This window comes from Rattus norvegicus, chromosome 7, assembly GCF_021556685.1.
Source record: "Rattus norvegicus strain SHRSP/BbbUtx chromosome 7, alternate assembly SHRSP_T2T, whole genome shotgun sequence".
Classification (NCBI taxonomy): Eukaryota; Metazoa; Chordata; class Mammalia; order Rodentia; family Muridae; genus Rattus; species Rattus norvegicus.
The window spans coordinates 43,523,980-43,551,114 of NC_141540.1; the positions used below are offsets into that span (position 1 = coordinate 43,523,980).

Consider the following 27,135-nt stretch of genomic DNA (forward strand, 5'->3'; position numbering starts at 1 on the left):
GAACTTGAAATCGGGTAGTTGGAAGGAAACCTATTAAGGTTTTTACCAGGTTCTCTGTTGTTATAGGTACTCATGTAATGGAAGGTTCTGGAAGGATGGTCGTTACTGCTGTAGGTGTGAACTCTCAAACTGGGATCATCTTTACCTTACTTGGAGCTGGAGGCGAAGAGGAGGAAAAGAAAGATGAGAAGAAGAAAGAAAAGAAAAGTAAGTGTGGCGGTCGGCTGTAAGAACTGCTACTTGGAAAGAACAGGAGCTGGGAATCTTGAAAACTGGTACAGAAATGGGTTTCTTTCGTGAGGCCGTGATATGAAAGTACCTGCAGACTGCTAATTATCTAATCCGCTGTACGTCAGTCCTGTCCACCACAGGACGGGGCAGTCAGCGTATACTTAGTGCTTCTGCCTGGGCTCCATCCTGTTTTTCCCCCTGGTCATTTGATCAGCCACGTGAATCGAGCTCTGGCTTCCTGCTTGTGTCTTGCTCCTCCGTTTCAGCCAGAGCTGCATCTCACTCTCTCTGGGTGTTCAGTCTTCACACTTTGTCCTTTCATGGGCTCCACTGTGCACGTCCGTGCTGAAGTGTGTGCACGCGGTCTGCAGCCATGCTTGCCTCGTCATGTAGACCCCGTGGTTACAAGTCCACATCTTGCCTTTGACTGTTCCCACCACCCCCTGCAAGTGATTCAGACTTTGGTGGCATATCGTTTATCCACCAAGATCTTAGAGCAAACTGACGTACACAGAGAGACACCCCAGAACGTAAGTTCTGGTTATGCCACTGTGGAGGGTCCTCCAGCACCATGTACGCTATCCTCTACATTGTCCATCTCGCTCAGAGGCCCCTGTCAGGTCCCTTTCTCCTTTGCCTTGATAGCAGTTTGCTGTCCTGTAACCATTTGGACTTACTTATTTTCCTTCAGGGTGTAAGCCTATATTTTGTTTTGTTTTCTCATGAGAGTGTTTTAAGATCTAAATTAAGTGCCTGGCTGAAACTTTTGCCATAAGTCCATCGTTGTTTTTGTTTTGTTGGGCTGTTTGTTTGTTTTTAGAGGGGGAGGATTGTTGTGATTTATGATGCTGGGCATAGACCCGTGAGTCAATCCCACAGTAGAGGTGCATGTTTACTTAGACTGTTTTTCGTGTGTTTGATTTGGGGTTCTTTTTTTCATATTTTTTGTTGGATTTTTTTATTTACATGTCAAATGTTACCCCCTTTCCCGGTTTCCCATCCATAAACCGCCATCCCATCCTTCCTCCCCTTTCTTCTTTTTTTTTTTCTTTTCTTTTTTCTTTTTTCTTTTTTCTTTTTTCCGGAGCTGGGGACCGAACCCAGGGCCTTGTGCTTGCTAGGCAAGCGCTCTACCACTGAGCTAAATCCCCAACCTCACCTCCCCTTTCTTTTATGAGGGTGTTCCCCACCCACATCTACCCCCCCTTCCTGCCTCCCCACCCTGACATTCCCTTACAATGGGGGTCCAGCCTTGGCAGGACCAAGGGCTTCTCTTCCCATTGATGCCCAACAAGGCCATCCTCTGCTACATATGAAGCTGGAGCCATGGGTCTGTCCATGTGTACTCTTGGGATGGTGGTTTAGTCCCTGGGAGCTCTAGTTGGTTGGTATTGTTGTTCTTATGGAGTTGCAAACCCCTTCAGCTCCTTCAATCCTTTCTCTAATTCCTCCAATAGGGACCCTATTCTGAGTTCAGTGTTTGGCTGCTAGCATTCGCCTCTGTATTTGTCATGCTCTGGCAGAGCCTCTCAGGAGACAGCTATATCAGGCTCCTGTCAGCATACACTTCTTGGCATCAGCAATATTGTCTGGGTTTGGTGGCTGATGTATATGGGCTGGATGCCCAGGTGGGGTAGTCTCTGGATGGCCTTTCCTTCAGTTTCTGCCCCAAACTTTGTCTCTGTATCCCCTCCTATGAATATTTTTTGTTCCCTCTTTTAAGAAGGACTGAAGCATCCACTTTGGTCGTCCTTCTTGTTGAGCTTCATGTGGTCTGTGGATGTATATTGTGTAATTCGAGCTTCTGGGTTAATATGCACTTATCAGCGAGTGCATACCATTTGTGGTTTTTTTGTGATTGGGTTACCTCACTCAGAATGTCATTTTCTAGTTCCATCCATTTGCCTATGAATTCCATGAAGTCATTGCTTTTGATAGCTGAGTAATATTCCATTGTGTAGATGTACCACATTTTCTGTATCCATTCCTCTGTTGAAGGGCATCTGGGTTCTTTCCAGCTTCTGGCTATTATAAATAAGGCTGCGATGAACATAGTGGAGCATGTGTCTTTTTTATATGTTGGGGCATCTTTTGGGTACATGCCCAAGAGAGGTATAGCTGGATCCTCAGGCAGTTCAATGTCCAATTTTCTGAGGAACCTCCAGACTGATTTCCAGAATGGTTGTACCAGTCTGCAATCCCACCAACAATGGAGGAGTGGTCCTCTTTCTCCGCATCCTCGCCAGCATCTGCTGTCACTGGAGTTTTTCATCTTAGCCACTATGACTGTTTTTAAGGCAGGGTCTCACATTCTACCTCAGGCTAGTCTTGAATTCAGTGTGTAGCCCAGGCTGGCTTGAGCTTGAGGCAGTCGTGCTGCTTCAGAGTACTGGTATGCAGGCATAGCACCTGGCTTGCAGCAGAGTTGGTAGGAAGCAGAGGCAAGAAGGATCTCTGTGAGTGCAAGGCCAGCCTAGGTGGGTTACAGGATAGCCAGGGCTACATAGAAACCTATGTTGAAAACAAATAAAAAAGGTTGGGCGGATCGTTTGTTCTTTGTGCATTATCTTTCCATAAAACATTTTTATTTCAAATAAAATGCATTTGAAATTGTCTTTGTCTTGAGAGTGTAGCTCAGTGGTAGAGAACTCACTGGCATGCTCCGTCTTGTGGTCCATTTCCTAACACTAGGGGTTGGCAGATAGAAAGTTGTGGCTGACATGGAAGGCGGCTCATCCAGTACTCTAGAATCCTCCCTTCAGTACTCCAGGCAGCCCTTGATAAGCCACCATAGGCTTCTTGAAACATGGCGGTCATGGTCGCTTTGCACACTCTATCGTCATCTACCTTCATTCTTACTGTTAGGAGAGTGAACCTCATGGAGGTTATATAGCAAGTACCTGATCAAACCCTCTCTGCTCTCTGTCCTAATACATAGGAGTCTTACATCAGTGAACCCCGTGAAAGCAAGAAGTGTGCTGCTGACTGCTCTTACTGACCTACAGTCACTGTTCCCCATAAGCACTGATCCCTAAGGTCTTACCCAACCGTCTATCAGTCCAGCCTGGAGTAGCCCTGAGAATTACCATCAAAACCGTTGTCCAGCCTTTCGTGTTTTTCACTTCTTCCTCCTCCTCATATCCAGCCCTTCTCGTGTCTTGCCTACTTTGGCTTCTGATCAGACACGGGCTAACCTGTCTCAATAGCCTGTCCATTTGCGTGCCAGCCTGGAATGTGCTTTTCTGGTCTCCAAACCTGAGCTCCCCGAGAGGAGCCAGGTATTCTTTTACTATCGCCTCATCTTTCCCAAGCTTCTGTTCTTTCCTGCCCACGTTTGTTCCAGGTTTCCCAGCCTGAAGATGCTCTTCTCGATAGAGAAGCTGGAAGAAAATAGGCTTGTTGGCTTGTTCCGAACAGTGGAGCCGGCCCCTCCTTGATTACTGCCTCAGACATGTAATCTTTCTGTGCCCCGTGCATTTGATTTAGGGCGTCACTTTGACCACTCATCATCCCGTTCGTTAGTGCTCCTGCTCTACTCGCTTGCCTCCTTGTTTCTACACTCTTCATCCCCACTCCCTCCGGAGTGCTCCTGTATGCCTGTTTTCTTTTTATAGCCTCTCCTCCCTCCCTCCATCCTCTCTTTTTCTGCTTTCTCAGGGTTATGTCTGTATTTAGCTTGACGGTCGCTTGTACCATATTCGGGCTTATTATAACTTATAAAAGAATAAGGCCTTATGCAGAAATACGGTATGCAATACCCTAAGCTATTTTGGAGTATTCTCCCATGGTAAGACCTAGGAAGTGATTGACAGGGTCAGTAAGCTGCTGTTTCCTATGTGTATACCTGTACACCGTTGTGTCGCAATTCTCTAAGAGCAACGTGAACCACCTCTGCATAATTTAGCGAGGCCGTATCCATTTCTTTTGGAAAGCTTTAATCCCCGTTTTGTTCCCACAGATAAGAAACAAGATGGAGCTATTGAAAATCGCAACAAAGGTAAATTCGGGAAGATAAAAAGTACAGTTAGCTTGTTTCTTTACCTCCAAAAATAGATCTGCTGTGTGCTATATTTATCCAAAATTAGGGTGCATGTGACCGGAATGTAAACCGTGTTAACTTGGATTAACCTCTCTGGCCAGTGCTGTAGTCACGCTGTCTCTGCCATCGTACGAGGGTGTTAATTATGATCTGTGTTCCATGCTCAGGTAGCATTCCACATAAGTGTTTCAAAGTGCGTTAACATCCCTGAAGGGAAATAGTTGGAAGAAAAAATTCTGTATAGTATAAGTTGCGTTTAAAAGTCTGTAAACATTCGCATGTTTTTCTATGCATAATCATGTATAATCTGCCTTTGATCATAAATTACATGAGACGGATCTGTAGTCTTTATAGAAATAACTTCATACCTAACATCACATGAAAAGAAAGAAATTTAGTACTTTTAGTTCTTAGTTTAAGGACGGTGGATGCTTCATTCCTGTCTCTGAACGATCCTTAAATCTGGAGCAGTACCGCAGGCGAATCTCACTGCTGTCTTATTCCCCCTGTGTGGTCACCCCCAGTACACGCACCCGTGCGCACACACAGTTGAATGTTATAGTTCAGCCCTTTTTCTATCAGAAACTGTTTTTGTTATTAAAAAAAAGAAAGAAAGAAAGGAAGGAAGAAAGAGAGAAAGAGAGAAAGAAAGAAAGGAAAGAAGACAAAGAGTTTCAAAATGTTTACCGTGCCTTTAAAATACAACAAAATTGTGTTTGCTCTGAACTTAGCAAAAGCCCAAGACGGCGCGGCCATGGAGATGCAGCCTCTGAAGAGTGAAGAAGGGGGAGATGGTGATGAGAAAGACAAGAAGAAAGCAAATCTGCCAAAGAAGGAAAAGTCTGTGTTACAAGGGAAACTTACGAAGCTGGCTGTTCAGATTGGCAAAGCAGGTACGTCCCATGATGCGGAAGGAATGGCAGAGGGAAGGGGGTATTTCTTTCAAATATGTGTATCTGCTTTAAAAGTGTCTTTTGCCACAGCGAGGACTGGAAGTCACCGTTTTGCAAGAGTAAAGGATATTAGAAGAATATTTTTAACTTTGTACTTTTGAATTACTGTAGACGCATAACGTGATTGCAGCATTCAGGCCCTTACTCCTTCTGCCCCTGAGGTAATCAGTGGTCAGGTTAAAATTAGTGACCGAATCTGCTTCATTTCCAAGTCCATGCAGTCATCTCCAAATGTCTAGGGTTAGAAATGAAAAAGGGGCCGTCAGGGAGATTGTTCAGCACACATTATCAAACCCTAGAAGTTTCTTAGCACAGGCTCTGCTCAGCCTTTTATTGGCTGTCTGTGAAAAAAAGAAAAAAATGAGTCTTTCTGAACATAATCATTTTGTACATCTGAGAACACTTGGAATTGTGAAGCTGATTTATTAGACAGCACCCATGGAGCCAGCACTGCTTTTCAGAGGAGCAGTGAAGGAGCGCCTGTGGTAAGGCAGAATCCCCAGTGTTGCTGCCTTTGACAGACGTTGTATGAAACCCGCATGCATTATCAGAGTTGCGCAGACGGCACCATTATACGGCTCGGAGTACAGTCAGGGAAGCAGCCTGTGCCTGTAGGCTTATTCCCTAATAGCAGACATGCATGTGTGTCCGTCGCCTCATACTGTTGGAAAGGGTGGTCTTGCGTGTGATAGCATTGAGAAGCTGCTAGCTAGGATTTTAGACCCAGACGTCTGGACTTGCTTTGTTTTGATACTTATTTGTAAAAGACTATATAACACACCTCATAGGGGCTCGATGTTCTGTAATACCTAGTTAACATTTCTTTCTGAGTTAATGAATTAATGAGGCTAGACCGGAATAAGTTAGGAAATGATCCCGATAGTGTAATTTTATGTATGTATTTTTAAACATGGAGTCAATTTAATTTTGAGACTCTCGAAGTTGACCGTCTTCCCAAATTCTTTCAGAATGTTGACCATGGCAAGCGGCAGCTTACACTGACCCGTGGGTAGCCACTTGTATTTGCTTCTTAAATCCGTCTCCACCTTAGACAAGGGACAGTCACCAAAAACCTATGTCACAGTTCTTGGGGTCAGGGTTTAAGTGTGATGGGTGTCGGGTGTGATGCGCTCAGAACAATTGAGAGAGACGTAACCACACTGGTTATCTTACAGTGCTGGTACAGAGTTGCCGTGGGTAGCGGCTGCCATATTTAAACGATTGTCCCATTTCCTGCCTTTGTAGGTCTGCTGATGTCTGCCATCACGGTTATCATCCTAGTGCTATATTTTGTGATCGATACCTTCTGGGTTCAGAAGAGGCCGTGGCTTGCTGAGTGCACGCCAATCTACATCCAGTACTTTGTGAAGTTCTTCATTATCGGGGTCACCGTTCTAGTGGTCGCGGTGCCGGAAGGCCTCCCGCTGGCCGTCACGATCTCACTGGCTTACTCCGTCAAGGTGAGTGAGGAGCAGTTGAGTCTGCGTGCTGGTTAAAGCCACGGCTCACCCGGGGCATCCTTTTCTGGCCCGGAAAGTAGAGGGCTTCCATTTCCTTAAAGACGAAGGCAGTGGTTCCCGGATTCCGATGCACGGCACTGCTGTTCACTCCTTGAAGAGCAGCAGCCTTGCGGGTCATCACACCCTCTCTCCCATTGGGAAAGCTGAGGTCAGGGTGTGTGCAGCTCAGTATTTGGCACAAGAGCAGGGATGCTTTGCTTGGGCCCACTTGGCTGAGCCCTCTTGTTTCTGCTTTGCTATTCCCATCTGTGGGCAGATTTATATTTCCAGAAACAATTCAGATACTCTCTGCATGGGTACACCCTTTTGACTCCCTTCCTATGGCTCACAAAGTTTTGCTCATTCTGGCCCTTGCTCACCGTGTCCATGCGCCCCGCCCCACTCTCCTCTGGTCCAGCCTTCCCTACTGGTCTAGAAACATTCCATCGAGGATTTGCCTTTCGTTATGGGTTTGCAGGTCACACTTAACAGAAGAAGGCTGTTGTGAAGTTAAGTAGCGTTTCTCCTTAAATAACATTTCCGACAGTGAGAAATCTAACAGTCATAGCGTCTGTGCTTTTCCCTTTGGTGTTCCAAATGTTTTTTTGTTTTTTGTTTTTTTTTTTACAAATGGCCAGTCAGTCGTAAGAATGTGTTTGGCTTACTGTTTTTAAGGTTTTTTTTTCCCTTAAATTTATTGCGTCTGCATGTTTGTGTGTCACTCGGTGTGCATGTGTAAGTCAGAGGACAACTTGCAGAAGTGGATTCTTTCCTTCCTCTGTGGGACCCACAGATCCGCATCTGGTCGTCAGGCTTGGTGGCCAGCAGCTTTATCCACTGAGCCACCTTGCCAGTCCCTGCTGTTTATTTTCAGACATTTAACACAGACTTTATAATTTAAATTTCTTAATATAATAAGGTGTTAATGGAACACAGTTTAACCGTCTATCTATACTTTTTTAATGCTTTCAAATGGTTAGAAATAATTAAAATAAGTACTGATTTTTTTTTTTTTTTTTTTTTTTTAGACAAACCAATTGCTCTTTTTATCAAAATCGTCCTTAGTTCTTTTTGCGCAGTCTTTAGTGATGTGAATCTCTCAGTTGATCGGGAAGTTATAGATGAGTTGATTTGTGTTCCTCAAATTCAGAACTGAGATCATGGTGATGCGAGTCCTTTAAGCTGGCATTCAGTGTCGGCGTGGCCCTAGTGTGCGCAACATCTGTTCCTTTGACTGTGGTGTGGTGCTTTCCATGGTGGTGTAAAATCGAACGTGATTCCTTCTCTGCAGATTCCATTCTTTTATGTTGTCACATTCCGGTCATAAGTAATTTGGGGAAGTATACATTTCTCTCTTCCATGTTTACTCAAAGACTGGATTTTTATATTCTCTTGTGAATTAATTACGAGTAAGGGACTTTGGAAATGAATTTGTGTCATTTTCTACCATGTACAATTTAAATGCCTTTTGTCACTGCTGCGAAAACTCTTTTGGCGTCTTTGCACCCATCCTCTTCAGTTATGAATGGAGCAGGGACATACACTTTGATCCTAAGAGTGAAAACTCCCAGTGTTTGGATTGGTGAAAATGACCTGGTCAAGTCTTTGACTGTTAGCTCAGCCTGGAAAAGGAAAGGGAGACAATGGCTACCCAAAGCTTCGTGCTCTGCATGTTCACTGTGTCCGACTAAAGCTCTGGTTTTGTTGGGAGTCGATAAGGGGTCTTCTTATTGCTACTCAGTGAAACTTGGTCCTTTATCTTGCATTACCGTAATTATCACCATGCCTGTAGTAAGATGGCCATGGAAGTAAGACATTTTAGCTAAGCACATCAGAGGCATGTGGAGCCTAATCATAGATGCTGATGCTCTTAGATGATGTAAGGCATCAGTAACAGGCTCGAAACCATTGCTAGTAGGATTCTCTTCGGCCTATTCGGGTAGGTCAGATGTTCTAAAAATCCTTCTGATACTAGGCTGCTTTTTAGGCGGTGTTTATATGAATTGATTTTAATTGATCTTACTGCAGTATCGCGAGGTGATTGTCTTTCCGTGTTGTTTCACCGTCTTGGGCTGTGTCTTCCTTTCGCTTTTGGCCACTGTAGAAAATGATGAAGGATAACAACTTGGTGAGGCACCTGGACGCTTGTGAGACCATGGGGAACGCTACAGCTATCTGTTCCGATAAGACGGGGACCCTGACGATGAACAGGATGACGGTCGTTCAGGCCTACATCAACGAAAAGCATTATAAAAAGGTTCCGGAACCAGAAGCCATCCCGCCAAATATCCTGTCCTATCTGGTAACAGGAATTTCTGTGAATTGTGCTTATACATCAAAAATATTGGTAAGGTTCCTTTAAGCTGTGTATAGTATGCTTACTCTAAGATCTATTTACTTCTTTATTGTTCTTGTGTTTGCGTCGGGGCATCTTTGGAAGGTCTTTATGGAAGCGGTTCTCTCCTCAGTTTACTTAGGTTCCAAGAGTCAAACTCTGGGTTCTAGACATGTTCAAGTGCCATAACCCCAAAGCCATCTTCTAGCCCACACTTGTAATTTTTTTTTTTTAAATCTTTAATTTCTGGTACCCAGAAACTTCGAAGCCTTACAGTCAGAATGCCTGGCCATATTCTTGATTTTATTCTTATTAGCAAAGTTCTACCTCCATTCTTCATCCCCACGCACTCATCATGAACTAACGGTCAGTTACCATTACCATGGTCATGTTGTAAAAGACCTGGCTGTCCCACAGGAGAACATCAGTATCCATTTCTAGAAGCCCCTGAGAACCGCTGTCAGTCCGTAGTTTATAGATGCTGTCCTGCTGGGTTTTTTTTTTTTTCTTTCTACCCATAAAGTTGTCTTTAGACATTTTAAAAGCTCATAAAGTAATCATGGATTTTGTGAGAACTTTATTAAGTTATTTTCAACTCGGCAAGCTTTAAATTTTTATTTAAGCAGAAAGCATAACACGTATGTTTGACTTTTTATTGTCTAGTGACTTATTAAACCTGTGGGCAAGGATTATATTGCATGTTGGCTAGTGAAAACATGGGTGGGTGCATTAGAAAGCTAGGCAATTCTGGTGCTAGGCCTGGTCTTGCCATTACTACCAAACGTCTGAGCTTTTGCTGTCTATAAATAAGGACCTTACTGCAAATTACTTAATATAAAAATATACAATAAAAGTGGGAAGAGAAGACGGAATTAAAATTAAGTCCTACTGTGTATGAGGAATCGACTATAAGATACATGCATCTTATGTCATTTAATTAGAAGGTTTTAAGTACACTCATTTATAGCTACTGAAGCCACTAACATAGCAGTTAGAAAGCTTGACAGAAGTTCACTTGACTAACAACTAGCTGGGTTTAGGCGGAAGCCACATCACCCTTCCCCAAAATTCTTTCTACCTTACCTGTGCCCTTCCTGGAAATTCTCGTATTACAAGGCGTTTTCTAAATCATTCTGTATCAGGATGCTAAGTTCTGTATTGCGTTTTAAGTTAAATGTTTTAATAGGGAAGCAAGAAAAATACAGCTTTTAATGTGTATTTATTATTGTTCTTTTTGCAGCCACCGGAGAAAGAGGGTGGATTACCTCGTCATGTGGGGAATAAAACAGAATGTGCCTTGTTGGGATTTCTCTTGGATTTAAAGCGGGATTATCAAGATGTCAGAAATGAAATACCAGAAGAAGCATTGTACAAAGTCTATACCTTCAATTCTGTTAGGAAATCCATGAGTACAGTCCTAAAGAATTCAGATGGAAGTTTCCGGATCTTCAGCAAGGGTGCATCTGAGATAATTCTGAAAAAGTAAGCATGAAGGGCTCAGATGAGCTAGACTGTCGCATACGAGACACCTCTGTGTGGTTGAGAGGAACGTGGTGCATTCAGAGGGCATCACAGAGAGGCCTAGCGTCCTTTCTGGTAGCCAGATTGGCCTCTGTTCTGCCTTGTGCACTCTGGCTTCTTAGGTCTCAGCAGTTTGCTTTAGGGAAAATAAGCCCTTCGTGTTTAGTGTGGTATTCTAGGCTATGACAGCTGTGTCTTGCCCGCATCATACTTAGTTATGCGATTTCAGTGGAACAGGTTAGAAAACTGTTGTATCTCTGGCTATCTTGGTAGCAGATAAATGGCAAAGAAGAGATTTTTGTTTTGTTTTGTTTTTAAATCAAAGTCAATCGGGCATTGACTTCTACCTTGCAACCGATTAGCTTTGAAATCTGAGGCAGAATTTTTTTTTTCTCCTTACTTTCCATTTTCCCTTCATTACAAAAGGGGATGGCGGATACTCTGAGAGGGGATAACTGAGAACGGAGCAAAGCAGTGTGTGAACATATTTGTATAGAGTCTGACTGGAGGTAGGCTGGAAGTAAGTCACTGTAGTTTACGCTCTGCTTTGAGACTGAGCAGGTAAGAATGAATAAACCCAGAGAGGCAGATAGTCCGGTGTGACTTCACTGCCTGCTGTCGGGGAGCTTGTGGTTAGCGTCGCTAAAAGCTAAACCGTTTCGACGTAATGTTTCTCATAGAATGCCTGTCCTGCTATTTTAACGAAAAGGTTCTTTTTTTCTTTTACGGCTAAAACAGTGTAGGTGATGAAATGACCTCTCAGGTAAGGGGATTGATTGAATTTATCCCGTTTATTGAAAAGGAGGAAATAATTTATGTGACCGCTCGGGAATCTTTGTGAAAATGTTTCGAGAGTAACGTTTCCAAAAGAGAAAATTCAGAGACCACCTGAGGTAACTGGTTAAGGACTGTAAACAAGAGTCAAAGAGGAGTGTTTTGTAAAGGGAGAGTGAAGAAATCTATAGAGGGGTAGCATGTAAGATTTCCTGGTCTCCAGATACCAGATCTGGTGGTCTTCCTCCTGCCCTTGCACTTGGCAGAAATGGCATTAACGCTTCCCTTTTGTTAATTGTTGATGTTTGCATTCGATGTTTCCTTTTAGGTGTTTCAAAATCTTGAGTGCTAATGGTGAGGCCAAAGTGTTCCGACCCAGAGACCGAGATGACATTGTGAAGACGGTGATTGAGCCCATGGCATCCGAAGGCCTGAGAACCATATGCCTAGCGTTCAGAGACTTCCCCGCAGGAGAGCCAGAACCAGAGTGGGATAACGAGAACGATGTCGTCACCGGCCTTACTTGCATCGCTGTTGTGGGGATTGAAGATCCTGTGAGGCCTGAGGTAGTGAAACGTCCCGTCGGATTGTACAGCGTCCATGCTTAGACCGTAATGTGTAGGCCGTAACCACATTAATCAGTGAAAACTCCTGGTGTTCTGATCCAAAGATAAATGAAATAACAGTAATGTGACAATATAGTTAACGTATATTACTCTTTCCCTGCTTTACTGTGAGCTAACCTAGCACAGGACCTCAATTGTGTATTGTTTTCAACTGGTGACTATTAACTTAATAATGAATGCCTTTAGATGACTAGGTTTCGTTCTCCAGACCCGGACCATCCAGTAGAGCATTGAGTGAAGGTAGAATGTCTCATTCTTCTCAGTACAAAGGCCACTGGCTGTGTGTATCTATTAAGTTCTTGAGGTATGAGTAGTACAATTAGAAAACTTTAATTTTTAAAAAAAGAACTATCCAGTTTTAGTTTGTGTGCATTGGTGGTTTGCCTGCATGCGTGTCTCTGTGAGGGCGTCAGATCCCCTGGCACTAGAGTTGCAGACAGTTGTGAGCTGGCATGTGAGAGCTGGGAATTGAACCTGGGCCCTCTGGAAGAGCAGCCAAGCGCTCTTGACCCTTGAGCCATCTCTCTCCAACCCCAGAAAACTGAATTTTTAACTTAAATTTAAACCTTTATCATAACTGGTAGCAGAAAATGCTAGACTTTGTCCTTTTAAATTGATTGAAGTATGTGTTTACTTGCTGGCTTTTTGGTTTTGAAGTATATCCCAGGAACCGTTCTAGTTACTAGAGACAGAGTTTAGAAATTTGGTGCCTTGGCTTCAAAGAAGTTGATGTCTAGGGTGACAGTGGACACAGTACTTGATATTAGTTCATTGCCAGTTATACAGAGACCGTGGGGTATCAGCCTAATCTAGAACCATAATATCCTTTATTCAGTTTTGTCTGGCTAGAGACATGTTAAGAGCATTTCACACGTAACTTCATTTAGCGTTCACCCAGTGATTGGCATATTAATTTCTCTGACTTGACAGAGGAGGATAAATGAGATGTGCTGTGGAACTTTAGACAATAGACATAGTATGTCCAAATCCCAGTTCTGTAAAACAAAAGTTAAAAAGACCACTAAGCTAGATTCTCCCTCTGCAGGGCTCAAATAGGACTTCTTAGACGGTCATTACTTGTCTGGGTCTTGAAGCTCGGGATATGAGCTAAGGAAGGGGACACAGGGAACTGAGAGAGCACAGTAAGGACATCTAAGCAAGGAGGGAACAGAATAAGAACTACTTTTGTTTAGTGATTGTCTCACATAAGTTATCCAACCTTTCGTGCTGGGCAGCTGAGAACAGGAAATACTGATTTCAGTGAGCAAAACAGCCAGAGAATTTGTATTCTGGAAGAAAACACCCAACTTGGGCAAGGATAAATGCCTAGGTAGACTGCCAGTGGGAAGGAAACACCTCAGTGGGTACGAGGATAGGTCTCAGGATGGCATGCCCGTGGGAAGGAAAGATGTGTGAGGAATACTACTGTTCTCTGCGCTCATAGCCCTTACATTTTAAATGTGTGAGGTGGGGTGGCTTTGAGAATGGAAATGTGGCGTTAAGTGGGACTTGTAAGAGGGTAAGAGTCGTAAAGGGACATGCACAGCATCATAAAATGAGGTAGTTGAGGAAGACCATATTAAGGATTTGATCTGAAATGAAATATGGTGGCACAGTATGAGCCAGGCCTATAAATAGCTCCGAGAAGAACATTCCAGGCTATATTGGTCATGGTTCTCTAAAGGAACAGAACTTACAGAATGAATCTATATCTACATAGGAGATTTATTAGACTGGCTTTCAGGCTGTGCTCTGTCTAGTCCACCAATGGCTGTCTATCTGTCAACCAGTCCACGAGTCCATTAGTTGCTCAGTCTCTGGCTCTCTGAGCTGGTCTTCAGCATCCTTCTTCAGAATCCTGAAGAAGTAGGCTCTCACGCCAGTGAAGGAACTGACGTGCCAGTGGGATGGGGAGGGCAAGCAGGCAAAGCAAGTTTGCTTCTTCTGTGTCCTTTAGATAGGCTGCAGGCAGAAGATGTTACCTACATTAAAGCTGGGTCTTCTCAGAAGAAACGATCCAGGTTAAAAGTGGGTCTTCCAATGGTACAGTTTGGAAAAAAGAATCTCTCACAGGTGTACCCAAGCCGTGTAGGTTTTAGTTAATTCCATATGTAGTCAAGTTAACAGCCGAGTCGTCATACAGGCAAATGGCAAAATGTGCAGAGGACTGCAGGTGAGAAATAGTACTGAGCTATTTTAAAGACGGGAAGGAAGCCAGCATGGTGCCCAGTGTAAAGAATCGGGAGGCAAGATTATCTGTGCCCTAACTAGACTGCAAAGCCTCTGAAATTTGTTTTCTAAAATTTAGGCATTATAACATTATTTATGTGCTAAAATATTTTGAAGGCTAGAGAGATCTAGAAGCAGAAAAACCAGTGAGACTTGTAACACCCGTCTCCAGCAATACTTGGACTGCCATCACCGATGTGTTTATAAAAAGATAAAGATTGGGTTATGTTCCGTGGAGGTGTGGTGAGGTATGGGGTGCTGAGACATCCCCTTTCCCTGAGAGACCAGCCACACAACCATATAGTATAGTATAGAGTTTATTCAGGGCATGGGGAGGGGAGTTAAGAGAGTAGTAGGGGCAGAGAGAGAGAAAGAGAGTAGAGAAGTAGAGAAATAGCATAGAGGAGTAGAGTAAGAGAGAGGCTGGTCATGAGCACATGGAGAGAAGGGGGAAGGGAATGGGGAAAGAGGGGACAAAGGGGGAAGAAGGTAAGAGCAAGAAAGAGAGGTGGGGCTTAGACAAAATGCTAACAGTCATGACAGGGAAAATGGAGGATAACTTCAGGGGTGGACTAATAGGGACGCTGGGTTCTGACCGTGTTCTATGACATCCTGTGTGTGTCACATGAGCATTTGGATCTAGAAGCCACAAAATAGTTGAAACTGGAGACTCGTGAGACAAAAAGAGACCTGGGGAAATTTATAGCCAGAGAAACAGGTAGAGTCTGAGAGCCAATTAGAAGCTTCCAGAAACTGGCTAGAAGAGGAGCCAGTCTCCTTGCGTAATTTGACTGGGGGTAGATGGTATTGCCGTGTCAGAAGAATGAAGCAAAACTTCAGTTTGAGAGAGCAAGAACAATTTAGCTTGGTTTTTGCCATTTTATAGGCTCATCCAGATCTTTGCCAACCTTTGTCATAGGAAAGTTGCTCAAACTTGCATTGACTTGCAGCTTAAATTTCATCTAGTAGAATACTAAGTCAGGACATCTGTAACTTTGTCTTTTGGAGAAACTCAAGTCTTCACTCCATTATATTCTTGATATTTTAGTTAATGGAGAGTTTCCTTTTTTTTTTTTTTTTTAACCAGTTGTTCTCACCTTCCTGACGCTGAGACCCTTTAATGTAGTTCCTCATGTTGTGGGGACCCCCTGGCGATAAAATTATTTCATTGCTGCTTCATAACTATAATTTTGCTACCATTGTGAATTGTAAGGTAAAATATCTGTTTCCCAATGGTCTTAACCACCATGAAAGGGTTGTTCTACATCCCCAAAGGGGTTACGACCTACAGGTTGAGAACCACTGTTTAAAATACATTAATTGACCTTTCTTCACAAGCTAAGAAAGTGTGGGGGAGATGGAGTGAGAGGATGTGGACCAGCTTCTCTGATGTCTGGTCTGTGCAGGTCTGAGTTGGGAATCAAAGCAAATGTCGTTTCCTGCAGCTGCCTGGGGACTTGAACTTGGCGCGTCACCTTGCTTTTAAAAATGGAAGCAGTGTGTGAGTGGCAAGTTAGAAAAGTTTTCTGTTTGGTGGGCAGGAAATAAATATTAGTTTATCATTATTAATCAGCTTAGTTAAAATATAATTGCCTGTATCATACAAGGAATGATCACCTGAGACAGAAACTTCATGATCGCCATCCCTCATTCTCCCCATCCTGCATCCTGTGGTGCCAGGCAATCACTTGTCTGGTGATGATGTCTACATTCACCTACCTGGAACTTTAAATATATATACATACATATATACATACATATATACATATACATACATATATACATATATGTGTATATATGTGTATATATACATATATGTATGTGTATATGTATATATGTGTAGGTATATATATGTATATATATATGCTTATTATAATCAAGCGTTGATTGGTCTATATCTTGCCGTGCCTTCTACCCCTCAAACTCTCAAGTTATGGGAGCCAGCATTCACCCTGCCCCTCCTAAATCCTACTCACACATAGTTTTCAACCAGTCCCAGTCTCTTAATGTCTTTCCCCCACCTAAGTAATTCCAGGTAAGTTTCCAGTCAGAGATTGCCTAGATGTTTGGGATAAAATGTGCCTTAACCTTGTGTGAGGCAGTAGCAGGTAGATTATATTTAAACAGCTGTCCAGTGTTTTATAAATTAAGTTCTGATTTAAAAGTAGATAGCCCAAACAGTGCCACTCCTTGAATTTATTACTGCATCATTCAGATGGCACCTGGCACTTAGTAACTATCAGTCACAGTGAGTGTGGAGATGGTCTCCTTCCCATGGTACAGATAAGGCCAGCGTGGGGGAAACAACAGTGTAGACCTGTATGCTTCGATATATACTGAAGTTGTAGTTATTTATGTATCCTGACTGTCAGATAACCCTGCTGTTTATGCCACCCTTGAAAAGCATCCCTGTGGTAATTATTTCTCCAGATATATCTAGTTTAAACTCAATAAATACCGAGCTCTAGTTACTGGCCAGGTATTTGAATATGTAAATAAATGAAAAAAATGGCATTGGTGATTCACAGATAAAGGTCCTGCCTTGATAAAAGAATTGACTTTCAGAGGACTTGAATGAACAAGTATCTGTAATATGATAGGGTAGTCAGTAATACAGATATTTAATAATAAATAGGTGAAGGCCAAATGTCTAGCTAGGTTCTCAGTTCAGTGGAGCTCCAGAGAAGCACATTTAAACTGGGCTTAATGGAAGTCGCAGGCGCACAGCTCGGAGGGCTGATTGAGCACTCCGTCCTCTGCATGCTTGTACATGACGTGTTAAACATTAAAACATTGCACACATAAGAGTCTTCCCTTTCTCTTGAAATCATAATTGTGTTGACATTGGGCTCTCCTCATTCCGCCATGAAAACCAAACGAGACGAGAGTTGAGTAACACTCTCATGAAGTGTTTCTCTCGGGTGTGTCATTACCAGCGTGTTCTCCTAAGTGTTGCTCTCTGCATGGCCCTGAAGCCATTTGAATTTGCAGCCTCTGCTCCAGTAGGATCCGTATGGATTTCCCGACCCCCCCCCCCCCCTTAGGAGCAAGAAAGATTTTCTGAGCAAACTACAGTAGCAGAAGCGCGCCCTGGCGTGTCAGTCTATACGTCGTAAAGTTTAGTAAATCTAGAAGACTCTTCTGAGGCCATCTGTTACTCTGAAGTACCGAGAGCTCCATGCCTTGTGAGTAACAGCTGAGGAGTCGTTGCGTAAAAGAATTTTATCAGAAAGTGTATCAGCTGTTCTAAAGACTAAGTGGCATAGAGACAGAACAGTTAACGGCTATTGCAGTAAGCTCTGGGAAGAAGCTGACTCAGGAGAAGGTAGAGATAAAATATGTTAAGACTTGCTGGTCCTTACGGAAGCACGGGGGAGAAATGGATAAGGAATTAGAGTTGACTGTTTTGATGGATACTGAGGTTTAGAAAGCATATACGTATACGGAACTCTGGTGCCCACTCTGTAGACAGGACCTTGACTACAGTTCGCCGTGTGAGAAGGAAGGGCGAGTGGGTTTTAAAGTCATTAGCTCACAGATGGTTCGGAAGTACATAGAAGATGGATGGGACTCCTCAAGCCTTCCTAATGCTGTGGCCCCTTTAGTACAGTTCCTCGTGGTGTGGAGACTCAAAACCATAAATTAAATCCGTTGCTACTTCATAACTAATATCGCTACTGTTGTGAATTGTAATGTAAATATCTGATGTGCGGGATACCTGATAGGCGGCCCCATCCCCCAAGCAGTCACGACCCACAAGCTCTGAGAACCACTGGATTAGGAGAAGGGGAAGTAAAAGTAGGCCATCTATAACTAAACCGAGCTTCCCTTGGGCAGTACCAGAATGGTAGAGAAACACCACTGGAACCACCAGCCTGGTGGTTTCCAGAGGGAAAGAGACCTTGAATAGCATTGAGACGTTAGTGTACAATAGAAGGGTGGCAGCTAAAAATGACTGGCAGTAATAGAAACTAAGGCATTGCTGGCGGCGATGGAGGAAATTTTGGACACCTTGAGCTACATTTGTCAGTTGTGGCCTGTGAAGTCATGTTTGTTCAATGAGGTACTTTTCTTTGTGGAAAAAAAGATTTCCATCCTAATGAATTTTTTTTTTCCTATGTAAACCAGGTACCAGAGGCAATAAAGAAATGTCAGAGGGCTGGAATTACCGTGCGCATGGTCACTGGTGATAATATTAACACAGCTCGGGCCATTGCTACCAAATGCGGTATTTTACACCCAGGGGAAGATTTCCTGTGCTTAGAAGGTAAAGATTTTAACCGAAGAATACGAAATGAAAAAGGAGAGGTAAGATTTTTTTTCCCCCTAGTTTTAAATGGATATTCCTAGTGTATTAGTAATTTCTCCAGCCAATATATATTGAATATGCATTTGTTGTTGGGGGCTGTGCATCAGGAATGGATGCTGGTGAGAAGGCTTGTGTCTTGCAAGAATGTTTTGTGATAGGAGCTACTCTGTGACTAAGTACAGCACTCTTGAGACTAGTAAGGTGGGCTGCAAGAGCAGAGGGGAGGTCGACTTTAGGGGACCATATTCTCAGGAGCCTCATGCTGAAGTTCATTTTCATAGGCAGGGGGAGGGAAACGTAACTTAACCTTAGGGTTTAGATAGATAGCAGTGTATTTTCAAACGTGTACATATATCTGAGCCACCAAGACAGCGCCGTAATGCACAGATTGAGACATCCCACTCAAGAATGTTTACTGTTTGACCTGAGGCCTTGCCCAGGAACTCGTAAATGTGACAAGTTCCAAGGAGTGTCTCTTAACTCTTTGGACCATGAGTAAGGAAATACCGGTGAATATGGCAGCTAGCTAATTTGGAATGGAGACTAGTTTTGGCACATTTTTAACCTCGATAAAAATTTATAGATTGAACAAGAGAGGATAGACAAGATTTGGCCAAAGCTTCGAGTGCTTGCAAGATCATCTCCCACTGACAAACATACACTGGTTAAAGGTGAGTACGTTGTATAGCCACCTCACAATTTCTTACCATAGAAAAACATGTTCTGCTTCCTTAAGTTAAAACAAATCCTGAATGTTAAATTGGGTCACAAATAGCACTTTTCTAGTGAAATGTAGAAATATCTCTTTCAGGGATTGCCATAAGATGCCCAGTCAACCTTAGTGGCTAGAATTGATTTTTGCTCCATAGCAAAACGGTTTATATTTTTTACATTTGTTTAAATATTTATGCTTTAACTTTGAGTCTGTAAACCAGACTAGTGAGGACATTCTACAGAATTACCGTATCTGTTCTGAAGGATTTTGATAGAGCACTACTGTCTCCCTCCCTTTAAGGTATAATTGACAGCACAGTCTCAGAGCAACGCCAGGTTGTAGCTGTGACAGGGGATGGTACAAATGACGGGCCTGCGCTGAAGAAAGCAGACGTTGGCTTTGCAATGGTAGGAACCCACGCTAATGTTTACATACAGCTTGCTGTCTGGGTTGTCTGTGTGTGTGTGTGTGTGTTTTGCCAAAATTGTTATCAATTTGAAACAGTGTTCCTCAAGATGAGTTTTAAGAGGTCATGGATAAGCCTAAGTGAGTTTATAGATCGAATTATTTTATGTGCTACCTTTATTAGATAGTATCAAGTCTGGCCGGAAGATGATTTCTTTGAACAGCTGTCAACCATGTACATTTGCTTTGGACTCTTAAGTCATGTTTAAACATTAGTCAACTCACCTGCAGCTTACAAACCACCTTCTTAAACATACTTCTAACGATGGTGACCTAACGGCTTTTAAAGAGGACTTGAATGTCATCATTTCACATAGCCATACCGTCTCCTTCGTGTACAGGATAGCCTGCTTCATTACGCCACCCTCGCACGTGCTTACTACATGCTCCGCTCATATTCACACAGTCACTGCCCCCTCTACTCGACCCTCCCGCTCGCTCCGCTAGGCCCTTACCCTCACAGTTTGCCCTTCTACTCGGAGGCCTTACATAGTTTTTCTACCTAGGCTCCACATACAAGAGATCTGCTGTAAGTGTGGGAGGTGCCTGTTTTTTTCACGAAATCCTCGACCAAAGTGCTTTCTTTACTCCTTGTCTTATTTTTACAAAATAATAGTCCATAATAGTCCGTAGTCCTAATCGCCAAAGCTTAACCAAAAAAAAAAAAAAAAAAACTTGAAAATGTGAATATTTTTGTTTAATATCCAGCCCGTTGCTTTTATTTTTGCATTGGACTGGAGAGTTTCGCCATGGACTTCTAAAGTCTGTTCTGACATGACTTGACATGACCACTCATGGTCATTGTAGAAATACTACTGTGTTGTAGAGGGGCTAAACTTGTCTCCTTATCAAAGTATAAGAGACACTGGATTCAAGAACACAGTGTGGCACTGAGGGCTTTTGGGTGTGAGGACGTTTCTGCGCGCCAGGCTGTACTTGAGTAATTACCTGCCTAGACGTCATTGCTAAAACAGAGATACAGAAAATGACTCGTGCTAGGATCTAATTAAGAGGTGGTAAGAGGAAATTCCCCTCTAGCAAAATTAAAGATTCCAAGGACTCACCCTACCCTACCTACCCTAGACAGCTGTATTGACTTGTAATGTTGGAACTTGTGAAGAGTTCCTGACAGGGGCCAAGGGATACCTGAGGGTTCTGCCCTGTGCTTTAAGCAAGTGACATCATCCTCTTAGTGAACACTGCAGTCACTGATTGCTGCCCTCAGCATGTAGCAGATTCTTACTACTTCCCTGACTCTTAACCAGGATGGCAAACTAGTACCATGGAAAAGATTGTCCCTTCCTCAGAACTTGAGCATAAGACAGATACTGAGGTTTTTAAGTAAATGCTAGCAAAACTCCCCAATCCAGACAAAAATACAGTACATAAGCCGTGCCGGTAGTGGGTTTCGTTTTTGGTTTCAGTGTTGGGTAGCTTTTTTTTTTTTAGGGTTTTGTATGATTTAAAATTAGATTCAAAAAATTAAATTTATTTTAAAAGTGAAGGAGTAAGTCTGGGTGGCCAAGACTCAAAACCATTTTTTGCTAAAACCACAGATCCGTTCAGAGGCATGTGCACAGGTAGTCTCACTAAGGAACTCAGAGTTCCCGCCCAACCAGCCTTTTATAACCGTTTCTTAAATCTAGAAGGATTTGAACAGAGATAGGATAGTTTGCATTTATGACCTACAAAACTGGCTAGAATGGAGAACATGAAACTAGGGTGATTGATTACCTGGAGGCCGGAAGAGTGAGTAGTTAAAGCTCCGTTCACCTCCTCAGTGCTGATCCATGCAAGTGCATGCAGCATTCCCACCGTGGCTGTCAGATGCTCTACCACGTGCCATTTTGGTTTTCACCATATGTTCTGACTCCCAGAAGAAAACTCGACCATGTTAGCTGTTGGTTTTTTTTTTCCCCCATCTTTATAAACCATAACGATTCCAGTGCTCTGTCAGCCTACGAAACATTGGCGGCTGGCTTTTGCTTTAGGAAGATGACGGCTCTTACTCAGATAACAGGAGCACGGCTCGTGCCCGGGCTTCTGGTCTCCCTTCGGGTTACGTTGTCATCTTGGTTAGACCAGCATTTCATCTGAGTTGTGACCCTCCGCACCATTGCACCCTGAGCCACATGGTCTCCCACAATTATTTTTCCTTTTCTGGACAACTCTTTTTATTTCCTACCGCTTGTGCTTTTCTTATATAATCAATTTTTTTCCCTAATTTTTAAACATACTTGGCGTACACTCACTCCCAGATTCTCTTTGCAAGGACTCAGAGACAGTCAGTGCTCTTACCAAATTCAGATCTCCTTCCCCACCTCTCCACCTTCCGTGATCTGACCTTGCAGTAGAAGTGACAGGTGGCCTGACCGTACGAATCTGAGGAAGAGCGCTGAGGATCTAGTTGCCTTGTCTTTTCATTCGATTAGCCAGGAGGACACGTAACAGAGAAAGCATCTAAGTCATAAACACACGACTAAACACTAGTACACACTGTTCTGCGCAGGGCAGGAAGTACATACTGCCAGTGACTCCCAGGGCTTGCTGCTTCTTCCTGTTGTAAACGTCTGTACAGAACCCTCTGTACTGTGTCCCTCTTTTACAATCAGTATATGAACACTATCTACGACGTTTATAGTTACAATTAACTTGTTTTGACTAACCCGCAGTCTCTTACTTTCCATCCTGCTTGAGGCTTCCCATTGCTTTCTCGTGCCTTCAGGTCTTCAGGAGAGCCTCTCGTTTGTCTCCAAGTGTTCCCTGAAACTGCAGGGCCTCAGCCAGTTAGGAACTCTATAATGGGGGGAAAGCCGTCCCTGCTTCCCTGCCGACTTAAGCTTCAGATGCCTTTGGTCTCCTGAGTTGTTTGCCAGTCATCATCTGCGTCCAGTCCTTATGGTTTTCTTGCAAGCACTCCCTTCCCTCACCCTTATCACTTCTAATATTTTCTCATTTTTAAATAATACTTTAGACTCGAGAATCCATGCACTTTACGTGTGTGGCGGTCATCTCCACCTCCTCCATCTCGTCCCTCCTACCTCCCCGGTCCCTCCAACATGCCCCCCGCCAACCTCACAGCCAGCCTTCCTCCATTGGTGTTTGAATGTACTTTTTGCATGGCCTTGGAAGAGACCTCCCTTTACATTTGCAACCGTATCTGCATTTGGTTTTGCGTGCTTCGTTCTTTGTGTGCGGTGTCCGCTAAGCCTGAGTGTTCTTCTTCTCGGTGGCATCTTGAAATGACGGCATTGCCTTCTTTTAGCACCCATGTAATTTCTTTTGACTGAGTGTAATGGTACACATTTGCGTATGTAACGTGATGTTTTAAACATGTAGTCTAATTCACAGACTTTTTTGACAGGGCATTGCTGGAACTGATGTGGCTAAAGAAGCATCTGATATCATTCTCACAGATGACAACTTCACAAGCATTGTTAAAGCGGTTATGTGGGGACGGAATGTCTATGACAGCATCTCAAAATTCCTTCAGTTCCAGCTTACTGTTAATGTAGTGGCCGTGATTGTCGCTTTCACGGGCGCTTGTATTACTCAAGTAGGTGACTGTTAATATTTACTTTAAAGCAAAAATTATATGCTCTGCCTTTTTAAAGTCCTTAAGTATTTAAGTAAGATGAAGCTTTACATTATAGGCTAGTTAACCTAAAATGTAATCTTGTTTTGTTCCTTGAGCCTTTGCAACCCTAAAGGCTTTCTGAAAGTTGCCGCCCTCCCTGAACAGCTGTGAATGTCTATTAGGAAGCCTGTCTTTTCTAGGACTCGCCACTGAAGGCGGTACAGATGCTCTGGGTCAACCTCATCATGGACACGCTGGCCTCCCTGGCTCTGGCGACAGAACCACCCACCGAGTCACTCCTGCTCCGGAAGCCTTACGGGAGAAACAAGCCTCTCATCTCACGCACAATGATGAAGAATATCTTGGGCCATGCGTTCTATCAGCTCGTAGTGGTCTTCACGCTCTTGTTCGCTGGTAAGCGCTCACTGTCGTCACGCTTCGGTTACACTGTTTGTGTGTCGCACCTTGAGGTCACTCAGATTGATGCTTCAGTGTGACAGAATTTTCAGAAGCATAAGGTCTGTTCCCGACCCCACCGTGTATCTTTAAATTTCACTTACGTTGGGTGAACGGTGGGGGACGTGGAGAGGCCTGGCTTTTGTCCGGGAATCACTGCACTTAGATCTGTGGCCCTGACGTGTCTGTCTCCATAGTGTTAGGGGCTGCACCAAAGCACCGCAGGGTCTATTCCAGCTCTTTCTATGTGGTCATTGCACGTCACAGGTGGACCAGGCTTTGTCATCACGAACTTGGCTAAGTTACAGATTGGGTGATTTCAGTGGTGATTACAAAATGGTGGCGTCTGGTTTCATTCAGGAGAGAAGTTTTTCGATATCGACAGTGGGAGGAACGCCCCTCTGCATGCTCCACCGTCAGAGCACTACACCATTGTGTTCAACACCTTTGTGCTGATGCAGCTCTTCAATGAAATAAATGCCCGGAAAATTCATGGGGAAAGAAATGTGTTTGAAGGGATCTTCAACAACGCCATCTTCTGCACAATTGTCTTAGGCACCTTTGTGGTGCAGGTGAGTAAGCGGGGAGGTAGTCTACATTGGATTATTATACGACACCTACTTATTAGTAAGCAGATTTGTTGTTCACACATTACTCCAGCTTCGAGGGAAGCTTCTGGATGTTGACTTGTGATGTCCACCCAGCTTCGTGTTGCCCTAATTAGGGTATACTCAGAAAACCATTGCAGCTTGTCTCTAGCTTTCTCAGAAGTTAGTTCCACAGTTGCCTGATCACTTAGCTTTATTTCTTTTAACTGTAAAGAATTACTTTGTCATATAATTATTGGTTTCCCCTGTATCTTAATGCCTTTCTTTCATACCTTAATTCCACCAACAAGAAAATCTTTTACTTAAAAAAAAAAAAAATCTAGAAACAATGAACATTTTCTCATTCCCTGATTTTAGTTTTCATGCCTTTATGAAACTCCAGACCTGGTTACCACATCCCCTGTGATGAAACTGAATACTAGAGTCCCGGCAAACCAGTGACAGCCAGATACACACATATTCCTGACACTAAAAAAAAAAAAAAAAAAAAAAAACAATGAAATTAACAAGGAGTGTGAGATTTATAATGCTTTTTTAAAATATATAAAACCGTGGTAGCCACTGTCACATACCAGATTGTTTTTTTCTTATTTCAATGTTTCACAGTGACTTCTATCACAAAGAATGGTCAGAAAAGGTGAACGTTTTGTTGCTTACTACCTATTATTCCTAGGTATACTATTACAGGACACCTAGATCAAGAAGGAATCGCGGTGTGAATTTTATGTATGTATGTGTGCATGCATTGGACTTCTGCTCACTGTCGAACGGACTAGCCCAGCTAGCCCACATTTCGTAGAGCATCGCCAGGTCGAGTTTCTTTTGTGGCAGAGTTGGCTTAACATCTAAACATAAAGTAGGAGCTGACTGCCACACAGAAGGGTACGCAAGGTGGCGTTCTCTCTGTCTCCATCTCGGTGACACGCGCTTCCCGCAAAGCACTTCCAGCCTTTCTGAAAGGCATAAAGGTTTTAGAGCATAGCAAGGAATGTACCTGTGTGGGATACGTGTGTTGGTCATGAGATTTCTATTTTTAGTAAATGTAACTTGCTTATATACATTTTTTTTAACTTGGGGCCAAGATTTTACTTTATTTCCGTTGTCAATTAAATGAGCTTACTCTTGATTATTCCTCCAGATAATAATCGTGCAGTTTGGCGGGAAGCCTTTCAGCTGCTCAGAACTTTCAATAGAACAATGGCTGTGGTCCATATTCCTGGGAATGGGGACCTTACTCTGGGGCCAGGTAAAAGTCTCACTGTTTTTGTGGTTTTTTTTTTTTTAAAACATGCAACTATTTCTGTGACTCCTCTGTTACCACTTGAATCACAAAAGGGGATTCTGAGTGACCCGGCATGTGTCTCCCTTGCTTGTCCAAGGTGCCTCTTGTCTGTTGTGCTCTGGTCTTTTGCCCGTCACTAAGTTTTATTTAAAACAGGTTCCTGTGGTTACAAAGAGCACATACCTGACTGGATGTCAACGCCTGTGTCTTTTATCGCCTCCTTTCATATTTTCAGAGTAAACGTACTTCCGTTATTTTACTATATAAGTTAATATTTGTAAAAACCTAGGGGAAATTTTGAGTCTTACTTTAAGCAAACAGTTTCTTAAAATCATGGTATCTGGAAAACACGGCCACAAAAAGGGATTTTCAGGCTTTGGGGTGGTTTTAACCGTGCATCCGTCAATGAAAACAACCGGAAAGTAAGCTCTCGGCTGCGTTGCTGAGAGGCGTGATACTTGCAGTCACGTGCCCCTGTTCTTTTAAAGATGGGTGGTAAGGCCAAGCACAGTGTTCACCTGCGGGCTGAGGACTCAGTACTGACACATCCGTGAGCGAAGGGCAGTGTGGGACTGACTGTGTGAGCTCTGCCATTCAGCAGAGCAAACCAAACTCAGGTTCTATTCAGCTCAGTCTTCCCTGTCTTTTTCTTAGTAGTGTTTCTGGGTTCTGCATGTCTTTTTTATTATCTTAAAAGTCTCTTTTCTCTGTGATCCATAATTGGTCCACGTTTCTTTCTTTGATTTCCGTTCTAATTATTTTCCAATGTTCTCTGATAGGCAGAGCCCAAGCCTACAATCTAAAAATCTGCCTAATGTCAAGAAGAAGAAACCGGGTGCTATGCAGCAGCGGGCTTCTGTTAATTTTGTCTGTTGATTTTTGACTGTGTGATGCTAACAAAAAAAAAAAAAAAAAAAATGAAAGTCTTGGCTTTGGTGCCCAGGAGGCCTGGAATCTTAGCCATTTCATGAGCAAGTCACTTCACATATCTGAGCCTGTTTTACCTCCGTGAACTCAGGCGGCAGGAGTAGAAAGTTCCAGGCTGTTCCCCTTGGTAAACTTACGTACTGCCTGCTAACACTCAACTGCTAATATGTACTGTGGTATTTCTGGTCCTCTGTTATCTCTGGGGCATCCCGTACTAGGTGTCACTATTATTAATCAGTGTTGATCATTTTAAATGGCAAAGTTTTCCAAGAATAATTAACTAAAATATTTCAGTGTAACCTTAATGATTTTCTGAATTCTGATGTTTTCATGTGTCAAACTTTTATGTAATGGATTACAAGCTTGCTTTGCATCCAGAAGGACCACTTTTATTTGAAGCAAATGTAATTAATTTCAGGTGGAAATTTTTATGTATGTACACATGGTCGTACAATTCTCTGTCATGAACATCTAAAATATGAGAAGTATAATCAAGTAAATTCGTATTCAGAAACATTTTGTCCTTGCAAACATACATCTTCTGTACAACGGAGTAATTTTTCTTCTGGGAAAATCTGACCACCAAGAT

The 27,135-nt window shown here is 43.1% G+C and overlaps 1 protein-coding gene across 6 annotated transcripts in view; it reads left to right on the forward strand.

The window, feature by feature from the left end:
• Atp2b1 (ATPase plasma membrane Ca2+ transporting 1) overlaps positions 1-27,135 on the forward strand; it is a 109,629-nt gene that overhangs the window by 75,723 nt on the left and 6,771 nt on the right. For all 6 annotated transcript variants that reach the window (XM_087556051.1, XM_087556049.1, XM_087556050.1 and 3 more), the window contains 14 exon segments: positions 67-207; positions 4,190-4,228; positions 5,002-5,163; positions 6,469-6,683; positions 8,827-9,069; positions 10,298-10,539; positions 11,681-11,918; positions 18,336-18,515; positions 19,100-19,187; positions 19,532-19,638; positions 23,061-23,252; positions 23,474-23,687; positions 24,090-24,301; positions 25,476-25,583. In XM_087556051.1, coding sequence (XP_087412177.1) covers positions 67-207; positions 4,190-4,228; positions 5,002-5,163; positions 6,469-6,683; positions 8,827-9,069; positions 10,298-10,539; positions 11,681-11,918; positions 18,336-18,515; positions 19,100-19,187; positions 19,532-19,638; positions 23,061-23,252; positions 23,474-23,687; positions 24,090-24,301; positions 25,476-25,583 — 2,381 coding nt within the window.